Source organism: Bombus terrestris, chromosome 10 (genome assembly GCF_910591885.1).
Source record: "Bombus terrestris chromosome 10, iyBomTerr1.2, whole genome shotgun sequence".
Taxonomy (NCBI): domain Eukaryota; kingdom Metazoa; phylum Arthropoda; class Insecta; order Hymenoptera; family Apidae; genus Bombus; species Bombus terrestris.
In genome coordinates, this window is record NC_063278.1 from 5,230,922 (window position 1) to 5,246,989 (window position 16,068).

Consider the following 16,068-nt stretch of genomic DNA (forward strand, 5'->3'; position numbering starts at 1 on the left):
GACTTAAGACGTTGCTCTATCTCCCTCGCTCTTTCTCTGTTCGTGTGTCTTCGCGTCGGATTCCTTTCCTCTTACGCAATAATTTACGATATATAAAAATATGAATACATTGACGAGTTACAAGTTGTGGATTATAGACTTGGATTTGATGATTTGTAGGATTTTATGCGAAATAGAGTAATTTATAATTAGAAAAGTTGCGACGATGTTATCGTTCTCATAAAGATCACTCGACAGAAAGAGTTTTCGAAAGTATGGCTTTTTTCAGATCGTGCAACATTTTTCATTGTGTTAAGTTGTGTGTTTTGCGTGCAAGTTACAACGGTACGAAAATCAAAGGTCTTTCAGTGGTTTCACAGTTACGATACGCAGCGTATACTAATTTACAAATTGCCATTGCAATAATTGCAATAATTTACCGAGCTTCTGAATTTTAATATTCCTCGTAATATTCCTCGTTTCGTTGCCAAAACATCTCTATGTACTGATATATTCATACTAAAAGAATTTATCAACATCCATATAGCTCGTATCTTCTAACTTGTAACATTCTTTTCCGTCCCTCCGAATATTTTGTACGTGAAATTTGTTTTACTCTTCTCATAGAAGCGTGCCATCATTTTACGAATCGAATGTCGACGACCGTTCGAGATATAGATATTTCACTCGATTGACTGGTGTCACGATCGCGAACGAAACGCGCAGATGAAATCGGTTTTCGATTTTTGGCCAACTGCCGCGAAATAAACGTTTCACCGTCCCGCCACGTTTATATCCGAACGAAAACGTCGCCTCTGGTGACGCTGTATGTCGAAGGGTTGTTTACGGTACTCTGCTCACAGTGTCGCGCACCACTTTTGCGAAAACCAAATATGAATTTCTTTTTTTTTGTTCTTCCCTTCTTGATGGATGGATGTTTGGGCGCCCACAAGCATTTACTTAATTCTTCCAAAAGGATTTCCGAACGATCGATCGTGTTTGAGCGTTGGAATTGAAATTTTTGTTTATCCGTACGTGCATGACGCGTTTGGAAGATTAGACTGCAAATTGTCAAGTTCAGTTCCATTGATTATTTCAAAGTTTCATTCCATCCGATTTTGTTAAAACGTTTCGTTGTACTTCCACTTGGTTTCATCGCCGTGTGCTTCCGAAATTTCCAAAATTCTACCTCGTAAGATCGGATTACGTGTATGAAACACTTGTGAAAATACGTAGAATCTACACGATACACGAAAATATATCAAATACGCAAAGTGCATCTACCTATTGTAATATTTAACCGATGAAACAAGCCTCTCTATTTAAATCCTATTGTTCGAATAATTTTCTTGAAAATACGAATAAATCGAAGCGAAGACCTACGTTAAAACTGAAATGTTCGATTTTCAGGAGAGCGAGATTTACCAGAAGTGTGTGCGACCACCACCAAACCGGACGGTGTTCGACAGCGAGAGCCCTCCGCCTTACCGAAGCCAGTCCGCGTTGCTGGACGCGCCGGATCGTATAGTCCGGTGCCACAGCGCCGGCAGTTCCTTGTTGAGGGTGTTCCGGAAGTTCCCTAGTCCTGGGAGCTCGACGCCTGCCGTAGTGGTGCCGCCGCCGCCCAGACGACCTACCTTGTCCAGTTATTCCGAATCTAGTAGCAACTTGAGCAACTTGTCCAGCCTAACGATGGTTCCCTGCGAGACCGACGAGAGTCAGCAACAAGAACATCAACAACAGCAGAAACAGCGCGTCTGATCCGAGGCACGGCCAAGAAGAAGAGCGCTTGAGGTCACGCAGCAAACAAGCCCAACGACGTCGAATAGCAGCGAATTCCTCGAGGTCGACGGACGACGAAGGATCTCGTGGAAGAGGCGACGAGCCATTCCAAAAATCGTGGCGGGACAACGAGAAGAAAAGACAGAGGAACGGGTCGACGACACGCGGCACAAGGACGCTGCTGTTGCCTCTGACACTGCCAGCAAGGTCGTCGTACTTGTTCTACCCTCCTCGAGAATTCTCGACCCGTCGAGGATCCCTCAAGACTGACTCGCAGGAGAAACGTTCGTACGGGTTCGGCCAGCTGACGAATACGTCTACCACGTTGTTACTACGGTCGTGGATCGGCTGCGCGGAGAATCTCGCCGACAGATAAAAAACGCTACCACCTGAGAGAGGAGAAGAGAAGATGAAGAGAAGAATTTCATACAACGATCCTCCTCCTGTAACATCCTACTTGTACCACCGCCGCAGCTGTAGATCCTCCTTTGGACTGCACAGCTTTGGATGGTCCTTCAGCTTGGTTTTTTTTTTGGAACAGCGTCCTCGCCCGGGGGCTGATGAAGATATGGAGAGAGAGAAAGAAGGAGGGAGGAAGAGTGCTGCTTTCGTGGGTCTGTTCCCTTCGGTGCTTCCGGTGCTCGATACCTTGCGATACATCGGCCAGTCTCTAGCCTAGATCTCAGACGATTCCAAAGTTATTTAGAGACAAGGTTAGTTTATTAACGCAGCTAATGAGATTGGATAAGGGTGAATTGAGGGTGGGCCGTTGAGGCACCAAACGAATCGGATCGAAAACGAATCAGTCGAGGCGTGTACGAAAGCAAGGAACGGACAAGAATGGAAATAAAGAGAGACGATAGAAAAAAGGGAAGAGAGAAGAAAAATACTAAGTGAGGCCTATGAAGAATTTAAGAGAGAATAGACGCAAAGGTACGATCCGTAAAGCAGCACCAGCCACAAGTAACACAGAGAGTGACACGTTTTGTTCCTGGGGGGGAAACACGAGACACCATGAAGCAATGTACGTGATAGGAAGCTGGCCATGGAAAATACACGATGTAGCAATTAGAAGCCGACAGAGTTTGCTGCCCGTTTGCTGCCGACCCAAGACGCGAGACCACAGACCAACGGGACGATATTTCTCATCATCGAGTTTCGTTTCGCTGCGAAAAAGACTTAGTAAATTATTTATTGGCGATAATTCGCGATGGAGCGTGTCTTTGTAGAGAGAGAGAGAGAGAGAGAGAGAGAGAGAGAGAGAGAGAGAGAGAGAGAGAGAGAGAGAGAGATAGGCACACGACGAAGCGGAGAAAACGTGGAGAAGCGGACAACACCGCGACACGTTAGAATAAAATGAATGTATCCGCGTGTGAATGATTCGCGTCAATTGTTTGCGTTTCTGTGTATGTATGTATGTATGTATGTATGTGTGTATGTATGTGTGCGTGCGTGCGTGTGTATGTATGTGGAGCACGTATCCGTGTGAAAAACGGGTCCAGAAGTGAGAAGAAATGGAGGGAAGAAATGGAAAGAAAGGGAGGAAGAGCGTGGTAATATCATTGAGAGGAACGCGTGACGCGAAAAGCGAAAAGGAAAGGGATTTTCTGAATGACTGATGCGGCGCGATTCTATGGAAGGCTGTGTGTAAATGAAAAATGGAGAAAAAAAGAAAGAAACGAATGAAAGGAAACCAGAGAGAGGAAAAGTAGTGCCAAGAGCGTTAATAAAAAAAAAAAAAAACAAAAAGATGATGATGATGATGATGAAGAAGAATTTGTAAATATTAGGTTAGGTAGTTCAATATCGATATAATTATTACGACTAAAAATGATATGCTCTATATACTTGATTAAAAAGTAATAAACCTTTACACCACGCATAAACACGAGTTAGACGGGCCGTACGAAATCGCCATGGGACACGCGTTACGCTTTTCGACGAGGCCTCTGTGACATTTCTTCTGGATATGAAAGAACAAAAGAAAGAACGGAAAAAGAAAAAAGAAGAAGAAACGAAACGAAACATAATATTTGACAAAAAAGAAGAAAATCGCTCTCGAGCATCACGAGCGATCCTTCGATTTCTATGATCGAGAAACAAATGAATAGAGAGGGCAAAAAAGAAAATGATAAAGTACTATACGTCTGTTTATATCGTGGTTGGCCATCGACTTCGTCGATTATTCAATTTCTTTCTTTTTTCTCTCCGTACAGGAAGAGGGAAGAGAACGCTTGATCGAAGCTTTCGGGATATTTTTGAAAGAACAGATCGGTATTCACGTTTTAGTGATTGGTAACGAGTGAAAGATGAAAGAATTGGAATGGGATGATCGCGAATCGTTGACGAAGAGGTTGTAAAGAGATAGAAAATAGAGGAGAAATCGAAGGGAGCCTCGCGATGCTCGAGGAATGTACTGCTACCGCGTCTCGCCGTGATTCGAATGGCTCGCACGATGTCTGATATAAACGCTACTTTATTATTATTCAGATAGATAAGGCTTCAGTTTTTCGAAAGAAAAGAAGAAATGAAAATAGGACGAGATCTGCCTTGACGACGAACCGAGAGTCGACGACCGGCTTCGTTTCCCCGTTTTCTTTCAACTGCCACGAAAAGAAAAATAAAACGAATAAAAGTTTCCATTTAGATCGCCGTGGAGATTGCCTCAAAAGAACGGTTAGGGTTTACGGTAACTTGTTTAGATTTAGATATGCCTAATGGTGCGTTAGGTGTATCGTTAGACGATTAACTATTAACCTATTAACCGGGGAAAACAAGGAGAGTTCACTCGTCATTCGGATTGCAAATTCTTTTTGGATAAAATAGCTCGTCTATTTAGATATTATCTTGCACGTGTCGTATCATTTTTATTAAAAGTACGTTATAGGAGAGAGACGAAAATCTGAGTATGTTTTTATCGAACTTTTTATTTTAATATTTTAATATTTTAATATTTTAATATAGCATAGATAAACATGAAACATGAAAGCAAGCGTCTTTAAAATAGCTAATGGATTGATCAAGTTAACCCTAACTTGACCTCAATCAAGTTTTGTTAAATACCAAAGGTATATCTAATTATTTAAAAAAGCAATATTGTAATGTATTCGATAGTTTGATATTACAAAAAAAAAAAAAAAAATAAAAAATACATTTTAAATTAATCGAATAAGAAAATTAGGAAAAAGACACACGTTCGGTTTTAACGTTAGTTCTATCGACATTTAATAAAAAAAAATCTGAGACTTATCGTTTCGACTGTTTCGACAATTTTACCGCTGAAATCAAATAGGAAGATTAGCTCGCGAAATTGTTTGATAAACTGACGAACGAGAACCGACTAAAGATCGATCAAAGTCAAATAATTTTTTCAAAATTGTTACGAATAATTTCATAGTAGACTAATAAACTTCTACACATTCGAATATGAGACCTAGGCCTTTTTTTCCTATTCCAAATATTTTCCACCTATTAAATTTCAAAGCTACCCCACTCTACAGAAAATGAAAAAATGCTGACTTATCGCATTCTTCCTCTGTAATGTTCATTTGCAACGACTAAAGCTAGAGATGGGACACTCGATACCCCGAAAACCCTCGAAACTCGAGATGAATTTCATTTCAATCCGATTGAATTTATATTTAGCCTTTAAACTCGTTTTAATTGGCAGGATTTCATCGATAAATAATTTGATTTACCGCGAAAAATTGTCTAACATCCTACCAATTGTAAGATAAATATTTCTTACAGATCAGGGAAAAACAATAAACATTTCGGATTTTGAGAGTCGCGAGATCTCAGTTTTTACGACTTTTCCGAGTTTCAAGAGCCAAACCAAATTCATTCGAGTTTCGCTATCTAATCTGAACATCAGACGCCCCTAACTAAGATCCACCTAAACGAAATTGACGCATTTTTGTTAACCTTTAGTTTTGCGATTAAACAAGTTTCTAATTAATGGAGAACCCGGTTAACAGGTTAATTGGGCGTGCCGTGACACAGCACGCCATCGACACAGTGTTCCTGAGAACCTTTTTCTCGAAAAAAGGCGGAAAGTTTGGTAAAGGGGAAAAAGGGAAAGAGGGGGGGGGGGAGAAAAAAAAAGGAAAGAAAGAAAATTATTTTCTACGCTCCCGGATACCTGCACGTACCAAATAGATTTCTATCGATTTTGAAACTCAGTATCGAAATGATTTTTTACTCGATAGCCATGACATTGTTAATTTAAGATAGACTTTCGTAATCGTTATAATCGCTAAGACGAAAGTGACATGGAAGCTTTAAGTGAGAGAGAGAGAGAGAGTGAAACGAGTATGGCGAATTTAGTGTTTTCCTACGATCGAAAGAGACCCACGAGCGTAATTTTTTACACACTTTGATATTTTTCTCGATATGAAGGGACAAAAGGGAATACGTAATGAAAAAAGTAAAGTATGAAAGAAAATAATAGTATTTTTATTGAAATTATCTTTCAAACGTAGACAATTGAGCATCAGCTAACGCTAATTTTCTCTTATAAAATAACGATTCACCAGAAAGGCCTTCGACACCTCGACAAAGTACAATCTTCTTACCAAATACAAAAGTACAGAACCACCACGGCAATCTGATAGAAATAGAACTACATTCGAAACTGAAATTGTACGCGCGTGCAATTTCAGTGTACAATAATAAACCGAATGGATTCTCCAAGGGAAAGGAGGAATGAAAAATGTATATTTGTAAAGGGAATTTGTTAAACGCGATATTTGGCGTGTAGACGAGTAAAATGGCGGTATCGACTTCGGTTCTCGACCTCGGGACAGAGCGAAACTACTCAAGTATCTCATGAGAAGTCACCAATTATTGTAATCCTTTAAAAAGAGAAAGAAAAAAGAAATAACCGTTTCGACGAAGGGGTAAAATTGCAAACGAATCATCGACAGCTCTTTCCTTTCGATTCTCGGCTCACGCAGGACACGAATCTCCTTTCTAAAAAATTGCCAAATTTCTGGAACCGTATCTCAAGAAAATTCGTCCATTTTATTCCGTGTATACTCGTTACTTCGAACATTCTATCCTAAAAACGCTCTATTTATTGATATATCTAGATTAATTATATTTAATGTATCTTTCAAAAAACATCGAGATTCAGACGAACATTCGAACGATCCCGTCTCACGTGAAATGAGAATTAAAGAAAAGAAGCGAATAACGAAACGAAAAAGAAACACCGTAGAAGAGGCACGTTTTAGGCGTCGAATATGTATAGGTAAGCGTTGAAAAACAAAAAAAAAAGGAAGCGAAGAAAAAGCGAAAAAGAACGCAAATGCCGATGAAAGAAGCGTACACAGTCGGTCGGTCCTGTGTGTGCACACGTATGGCAGATCATTCTGCGTGTACGTGTGCGCACAGATGAAATCAGAAGTTGTTTGGAGAGAACGAAAAAAACAATGCCCGGGTAGTTTTACACACGACACTCGTGGTTTTTAAGCCGCGAACAGACGCAAGCTTTTTTCCATCGTTAACGAAAAAAAAAAGAAAAGATTAAAAAAATAAAAAGAAAAATGTGTTCACGCGCATGCAATATTAGGTGATGAAGATTAATCGTATTTCTCTATGTAAAGAAAGAAAGAAAGATGAAGCGTTATTCGAAAAAAAGAAAGAGGAAAAAAAGGGAAGAAAACGAGCGCGAAAGGGTGAGAGCGTGAAGTTGAAGGAAAGAGAAAGAAAAGTAGGAACGAGAAAGAGATAATCGAGAGACACGCGAAGAACGAACAACAGCGGACTAACGAGAGAATATACGGTCCCTCGCGATTGAACGAGAGAGCAATCGACGAGAAGACGCGACAGAATGATTGTACGTGTGCCTGAGTGTGTGTACATGGACGTGTGAACAAGAGAAAGAGAAGCGGAGCGTGCAAGAAATGGGAAAGGTACGAAAAGGTGTGACTAAATCCAAAAAAAAAAAGGGTCTTGTGCAACTCTCGGTTAAATTAAAACGATTAAAAAATATTAGAGAAAAAAAAGAAAAGAAAAGAAAAAAAAATAATTGAGAGAGAGAGAGAGAGAGAATATTGTTATTGAATTAGATCGAATTTTTTAAGGGCCGTCGACGGAGCGGAGTTTTAGATTAAAAAACGTTTAGGCGAATTTGTGATTTTTTGATTTACGCGAAAGTAAGAAAGGAAGTTTGATTAATTGAACTTTAGCATTCTTAATAATTAATTAATTCGAGGTGTGTGTATCGCGGTGTCTTTTTAACCCATTAAGCGTGAAAATTGTGTCGACGAAACATTTCATTTGTAATTTCTTTCCATCAGTTTATATTATCGCAAATTGTTTTTAATGTTAATAACATTCAATACGTTTAACATCAATGTTTCTTGTAACATTTGCGATATTAATATTTCGCCGACATTATCTTTTATTTCGATTTGATAATTTCAAACGAATAGGGAAGATTTTAAAAAAAGTATGTTCGTCTTTAATTTTCTAAAAAAAAAATAAGCGTTTGTTCGATGCTTAATGGGTTAATAATTCGTTATGGGACGCTCGAGCTTTCATTAGGCGATCCAGCTGGAGCGACGAGATCGATCTATCGTGGCCTTTCGCTGAAAATCACCGGCAATTAGGCTGTGTGGAACGACGACGGGCTAGCTATCTTGTCGATATTGAAAAAGACGAAGGAAACGTTTTCCATTTGCGCAGATTGCTTTCTGGCAGCGTACTTTCGACAGATTAGCTCGCTGGATCGATAATCGATACTCTGACGTTCACAGCAGCTACTTAATCGAAAAGTTACGGCTATGGATCGGTAATATCCCCCAAAATCATGGTCGTATCTTCTTGATAATAAATCGGTTAGAATCAATTATACTTTAGGAAAAATTTAGACGAAGGATCTATCTACATTGTGGCTCAGGAAAGTATTCGGAAACTTTCGTGCGTTATATTATGTTCGTTACATGAAACATTTCCAAGTTCCATTAACGCTGCAGCGTTGTGTAACTTTCATATAGGAAAGTATAGTAATAATTGTTATAAACGACATTTATTTCCCTTGTGAGAGAGAAACTGGTGTTCCATCGTTTTAATCTTGAAAATCGGTCACGTGTCTTAGGACAATCTTAAGTAAATATGGACAAAATTCGTGATCTGTGAGATGAAACAGAAAGTGTATCGATACAATGGTCTTAAAGCCTTGAATGTCAGCTGATATTTAAAAAAGATCTTTTTATTCTTTTATTCTACCACCATTCGTAATTCTATTTTCACTGTTTCACATTGTATGAACTATTTGTACCCTTGAGACACGTTCATACAATCTCATTCACTCATAATTTCCATTCTCACACAATCACAGACTCATCACACTCGTCCTCCTACACTACGTTCGTACATTGATATATAGGGTTATAAGTATATGATATAAATACTTAAAAAAGATGTGAAATAGCAAAGAAAAGAAGATGCGTGGCACCAAATTATTGGACGATTTATACGATATGATCTTTAAAGATCGTAGAAGGTTTCTATAAGTGTTCAAATATATGTATATATATATATACATACTTTCATGAGCCACTCTATGTACTGATTAGTCCCTGCTTAGAAAAGAAATAAGGAAATTTTCTTAAACAAAGAAAAAATCTTATATGAAAGGAGCTATTTTTGAGCGTCAAAGCGAACGAAAGCCCGTTCGTCTTCTCCTCACCGTCTTCGTGTACGTCTTCACGGAAGTTCAGGTTGATCGACCAAACGATATCGCGCGTGTCCCAAATTGAATATGTATTTGAGCCAAGTTCATCGTCAACCTGGCCGCTTCCGGTCCATCTAGTCATGCTAAGCCATGCGCGTCCTGTCGGACGATGAAATCGATCTGTCGTCGTTTCATCGATTTTTTCCCGAAAAATGGCGGGAAATCCATTTTACGTAGGCGCGATTTGTGATTAAACGATGTGTTCGGAAATTCTCGGACGATCCACGTCCGTCATTTTCTCTAGCGCGAGAATTATACATATTATCGAAATTCGACGTTAGATTATCGGTTATTTCCTCGAAGATGTAATTATTGTCGTATTGTCGATAAGATTGGTGTGTCTAGTCTTAAATACCACGGCGAGAAATTTTGAGATATAGATCGATATGGCGTCTCGGTGCTCCATCTTGTCCTGTTTTCATTGTTTCTGTATTTCATAATTCTATGAAACATCGAGACAGCCGTTTCATGTTTTTGATCCGTGTCTCACCGTGGTATATAATAAATTATGTCTTCTTCCTCTTTTTTCATTTGTTTACGTTATTAGGTAATCAAAGTAAAAAAGAAAAAAAATATAATAGATCGAGATACGGGAGAGTTATATTATAAATAAATGCACACAGACCCGCAGACTGATATGGATGCAAATCTGAGAATCAAAATTTTCGACCGTCTCGTGGTTTCTCGGGGACGCAGTGTCTTATGGGGCGGATCTTTTGGTACTCGTTAGAAATCGAGTGAATGGAAAGTTTATGGTCTTGAATAGAGGGAATTTAAAGATCATGGGTTGGAAGAATTAAATATCTTTGATAGGAACAAAGGTACCAAAAGAGAAGGAGATGCGTGCGTGCGTGCGTGCGTGTAAAGAGAGAATGAAAACACGTGCAACTGGAAGATTAAGGAACTAATTAAAAAAAAAAGACGTAACAGGAAAAAAAGAACCACACTAGCCAACGTATGTCATTTGAATCGAATAATCATCGTTTCGTTGTCGTGATGTACGAGCAGGAGAGAGAGAGAGAGAGAAAAAGAAAATATGCGAGTGGGAAATTGGAGAATCTTTTTTCAAGGTAATCGATCGATGTTGTAGAAACAGTGTCATTTAAAGTAGTAGATCGCTTCTACCAAAAAAAAATAAATGAATAAATAAATAAAAATAAGAGTAAAGTAAAAATAACATAAAATAAAAACGAGTCATCTCGAAGAAAAAAGTATGAAAAACGGTTTACGTAATTCGAAAGTCGCGCCAGCCGCGTTGTAGAGAACGCTCGAAGCGGCGCGAGATTCGAAATCGACGCGCGAAGCATCCGCCTTCACGCTCCTTGTCCCTTCTTACGCTCCATTTTTCTCTTCTTTTTTTCTTTTTCTCTGCTTTCGTTATTTTTATTAATTGTCTCGATCACGCGTCGAATCTCGCGTTTCCTTCTAACGTGTCTCCGACTCGCGAGCAAAATAAACGATTTTTTATACAGTAGAATTATACCAATTGTACCACATAGGAAAGAAAAAAAAATAATGATGTTCGTTGTTCACTGCTCTGGCTTGCTAGTAACAGCAAAACTCAATAACCCGGGCCTCTCGGAGGCTGTTCGGACCAGGAGCGGCGCGAAAATTAGAAAATGAAACTAAAAGACTGTTGACCAATAACGAGCGTAATTCACTTGGAAGAACTTGCTCCGGACAGTCCCCTTCGTGCCCCCTGTATGAATCGGCAACATTTCAACATTGCAAGATTATTGGTGTACTTATCACGCAGTTTTCTACAAAATAAAGAAAACAATTTTGAAAAAAAATATACAACTGTTTCATGATATTCCTTTCTCCCATTGAAATTGTTGTATGCAATATTTATCATATGTTTTAAAGTAATTGGTAGAATTATGTTACTTGGAAGATAAATTTTTATTTCAATTAACGAGACTCAATTTATACGTAGTATCTCTGTCTATTTGGGGTATTCACACTGTTTTATCGACCTTTCTCGCAAAGTTGAGCAGTACGTTAACAGATCGATCCACGTGTTCAAATTGCTCAGTCGGTATTTCTCAGTTCTTCTCTGGCATAAAAAATCACAGACGAGATACGGGACTCGTCTACGATACCATGTTCTATGGTGTGATACATACATATATATATATGTAGTTCTTGTATTTGCCGTGGAAAATCGCAGAGGGCGTAAGAAATAATTTGATTTTTTTCAAGGTCGGTATATCAGAGCGTAAGACACAAAATCACATATAACGTCAAGTCTACCCCGCATTTAGTCAATGATATAACATCTATCCTCCCTCTCGTTTATGACAATACGGATCTATTTATATGTATCTGCATATGCGAATATAAATGAACCGAACATTTCGCGTAACTAAAACTGTCGTCACGTTCATTCAGTCTTCTCCAACACGTCTATCAAAAACCTTTATAGAGACAGAGTAAAAATTGTTCTACTTTCATGCAGCGAAAAAGAGAAAGAGAATGAGTCAAAATAAATCATCTTTATACTGCACCGAATTTGGTTCGATAAAAATAATCTTTGGAAGCAGAAATACTGTCGTGAAACATTATACGAGGAGAATGTAATACCAATCGTCGAAACACTAAATTTCCAGCATGAAAGATCATTGGTGTGAATAAAACGACGTTCATTGGGCCACAGTCGAAATTTAGCGATTCGGCCGCTTAAATTACTGGAATAATTAAAAATTTGTGTACTATTAAATTTTAATATACTAAGAATACACCAGAAAATAGAACATTAATTACATTCATTTATATTTATGATAATAAGTTTTAACAATAAAATTTATAGTAAAAATGCAACATTAAATTTATAACAATAACGTTTCAACCATTTTTGAACGACCCAATACCTGTAGCATATTGTCGTTATAACTCTAAGTTGCAATGTTAAGATCATATTTGTATATTGCAATGTATAATTATTCCATCTTGATTCTTGAATTTAATACACGTAGAAAAGAGTATTAAAGGCAAAAAAGAATACCAAATACTTAAATTCCTTGAAAGAGGCCTATCTTGCATTTTCATACTACAAGCTTACTCGTACTTTAATACATATACCTAAAGACTTTTAATGTCTTAAGGAAATTGTTACTATAAAATTGAAACAAAAGGTCCTATATCTACCAATAATAAATAGTTCTTTCATATTTTCCACAAACCTGCGATACGTTTAAACGTTGAACAATTACGATTGACTCGATAATGACGAAAAAGAAACGCAGCAAGGTTATGGAATCTATAAATGCACGAACCATTTTTTTCTAGATGGTTGAACTACTAAATTTCCTTTGTCGACCATTTGTACGACACGGGGAAAATATATAGCGAGGGATGAGGAGGCCAATGTCCTAAACGGAGTGCCTAGTTCTTAGAGGTTAATCGGCTTAATGAACGCGAGACGTGATGGGTAGCAGCTTAACGAAAGTGATGCGATGCGATGGGAGGAAGTGGAAGCTACCGCAGGCGGGTGGTGTTGTTTAAATTTGGAGCGACGCTCGTTCGGAAATAGACGTCTTTCCCTGCTTTACCCTTGTGTACGCGATCCTCTGCTCGCTACTTGGATCGCGCGTGCTCTTTCCAATTCTCCTGATACTCGCGCACCAACTGACCTCTTTACGTTGAGGGCGCGCGCGCCGGAAATGCCGCGTCACCCAAACGGAAGCGCACTTTACCCGGCTAACCCTTTTCGCGTTAAGAATACGACTTGACTGTGGAACAACCGAGCAAAATAAAGGATCGTAAAAATAGGGGACCGTGAATCATAGTAAAAGAGGAAATTGAGTGACAACTTGGCCAGAAAAGTTTTTAGCGAATTATGTTTTTGCTGCATCAACTCCTTAGGATGGATTACTATGACTACTTTTCTACTATATTTTATATAACTGGATTTTAATACCAATAATAGTTTAATATATCGGCGACTTCTATCATGTAAATACAAAAATTAAAGATTTTCCTGTAAAATAGTCTGTAATACCTTATAATAAAGTAATGAAATAAGATAGTAGTTTATTTATTTCGTTATTATTTAATTAATATATTTCACGTTAGTATAATATAACACGATATTATACCTATTTTTCTAAAATGTAATGTCAAATCAAAACACAAGGGTTTTGTGCAAAAATTGTATACCTTTTTAAGTGACAAGCGATTAAATGACAGTAAGAAAATCGATGACGTGAAATATATTGATATCATTATTATTAAATACTATCGAGTGTTGTTAAGTTTCAGCAATACTAAATACGATTACAAGTACTTATTTGAATCTGTTTGTTTAAAATTTTGCAAGATTTTTAGCGTCGGTAGATGTAATGTACAAAAATATCTTTGTTGAAGCGGTGAGTTAACAAATTTACGAAGACAGTTTCATTGGAATGTATATAGAACTCGAAGTAACATTGTCTACCACGTATTATGATAAGTGGCAGGTACAAATGTTGCGACGATGAATGCAAATTTATTCGAAATTGCTACTTTTGAGATTTTCTACGTGCATTTCATTAAACACTGTCCGCTGGTAACAAAGAAACAATACTTTTAACACCTGAGATCACTAGTATTTCTGTCCATCTCCTTTAAATACACGCGTAGAACATTAGAATTGTATGAAATTGAAATTCTTCCAACAAATTATTGCCATTATTATTTCTTGAAATTTTAATAAAATTATCCAATGAAATTCCAAACGAAGTGGAATATACAATCGTAGCAGATTAAAACGAGTTTTGCAGTAAAATTTCCAGTAAAAAATAAACTCTATTTAAAAAATATTTATTGTTTCGTTACAATTTTTATTTTAAGTAAACGATCGCTATTGATAGATATCGAAAACTGAGTGTCGTTTGAATAGAAATGAAATGTGCTAGTTTATTATAGAACTAATTTAAAAAAAGAGAGATCTCGTGCAAGGTTGCATGATCCAAGATGTAGCAGAGACTCGTTAGCGTATCTGATTTATTTGCAGACCGATCTCGTCGAGCCTCTTCAGTAGTCTTCGAGCACGAAATACGATTCGAAGTAGAAAAGGGTGATGGATCAGACACGTTTAAACACAACCGTCCAGTAGAATATTCCTCGCGTGTCGTTCAACAGATCAAGCGTTGCGACTCCTCTCCGCTACGATATTCCGATTTCTCGTGTTCCTTTTCCATACGAATTTAGTTAGTCGATGACACATGTTCCGTAATAATAAAACAGCCAAAATTTCAGAACTAGGAAATTGTTTTCTTTTCAAACTGCCGTGTTATTACGTTTTCGGTATGAACTTAAATATACTTCCTACGTTATTAATATTTTTGATAATCTCATGAAAAATTAAAAGTGCCCAAAAATGTTGTATATTTTTTTTTAATAAATCCTGGATATCTTTTATGCATTTCATATATTTTTGCCACGTCTGGCGTATATTAGAGGAAACTTTCGGTACATTTTCGCAAGGATTAGTTTATTACGTGGCACACTTTAATTTTAATTCGAATAAAATCGGTTTCCCTTCTAAACTATCGCTTCATCTTTTATATGGACATCGAGTATTTTCTCAGTTATAGCAATTTTTCTAAAACGTATTATGTATTAACGTATTATAAACGTATAACATTTTCTATTACAATTTCCTCAGAACGTCTGAGACATTTTGCCATCTTCATATCTTTCCTCTAAACTGCTGAAACAATCAAGATTGTAGATTAGCTTATTTCTTTCTACTCGATGCGTATTCCGGAAATAGAAACTGTGTTCGAGGCGTATAATCGGTACACTCGATTTCCTGAAACAAATCCTTCAACTTCACCGATGTTGTCAAATACGATGCGAGTTGAACGTGCCAGCGACTTGTAGGTAGACAGGATCGATCGATCGGAAGTCGTGAACAAGAATGAAACATTACTATGTAGTTTGTTTTCCTGCCTGGTATTCAGTTCGAATTTATGCATTCGTATAATTGGCCAGATGGCTCCCAGTTTTATTTCGGTGACACTAAAATATTACGGTATCCGCTTCCCCGTGTCATTCCACGTCTATTTTTGACCGGCACAAGTTTCTGGGGACATTCGACTCATTCTACATTCCATCCACCATGAATTTTCTTTTTCTCTCCAAATTTGATCTATAATCACCCTCGTTACTAGCAATTGAAATGAACTACTCGCAGCAATACAGAGAGACAACTCTGATATTCAAATTTTCCATTTTAAACTTTCACCATGATCATTAAATGACATATTCCTGTTTCTGTGATCTGACGGTGATTTCCATGCTGGTTTTAATGCTACCTTTCGTGCTGACCTTCCATCGACGAGGGCGATTTCTTTGCTTCTGAGTAGCATTTTGCGAATATGGAATATTTGAATAATATATATAAATGTATATATAAAAGGAAATGTACGCTATACAGCACGGATCGGCACGTAACGTCAGCGTCACGTAACGATCGGTGACGGATAGTGTGAACGGTATCATTCAAAACGCATGTTTCAATGTTCTGTCATGCCGATGTCAGAACGTGACGGTCGGTGACGGATTGTGTGAATGGTTTCGCC

At 37.9% G+C, this 16,068-nt stretch overlaps 1 protein-coding gene across 1 annotated transcript in view; it reads left to right on the forward strand.

The window, feature by feature from the left end:
• The window catches only part of LOC100644813, a 188,432-nt gene extending 177,135 nt beyond the window's left edge, over positions 1-11,297 (forward strand). The window contains exon 5 of the mRNA XM_012313052.2: positions 1,390-11,297. Within this exon, the coding sequence (XP_012168442.1) occupies positions 1,390-1,740 (351 nt within the window). The 3' untranslated portion in view covers positions 1,741-11,297. The remainder of the gene's footprint in view (positions 1-1,389) is intronic.
• The last annotated feature ends 4,771 nt before the right edge of the window (positions 11,298-16,068 follow it).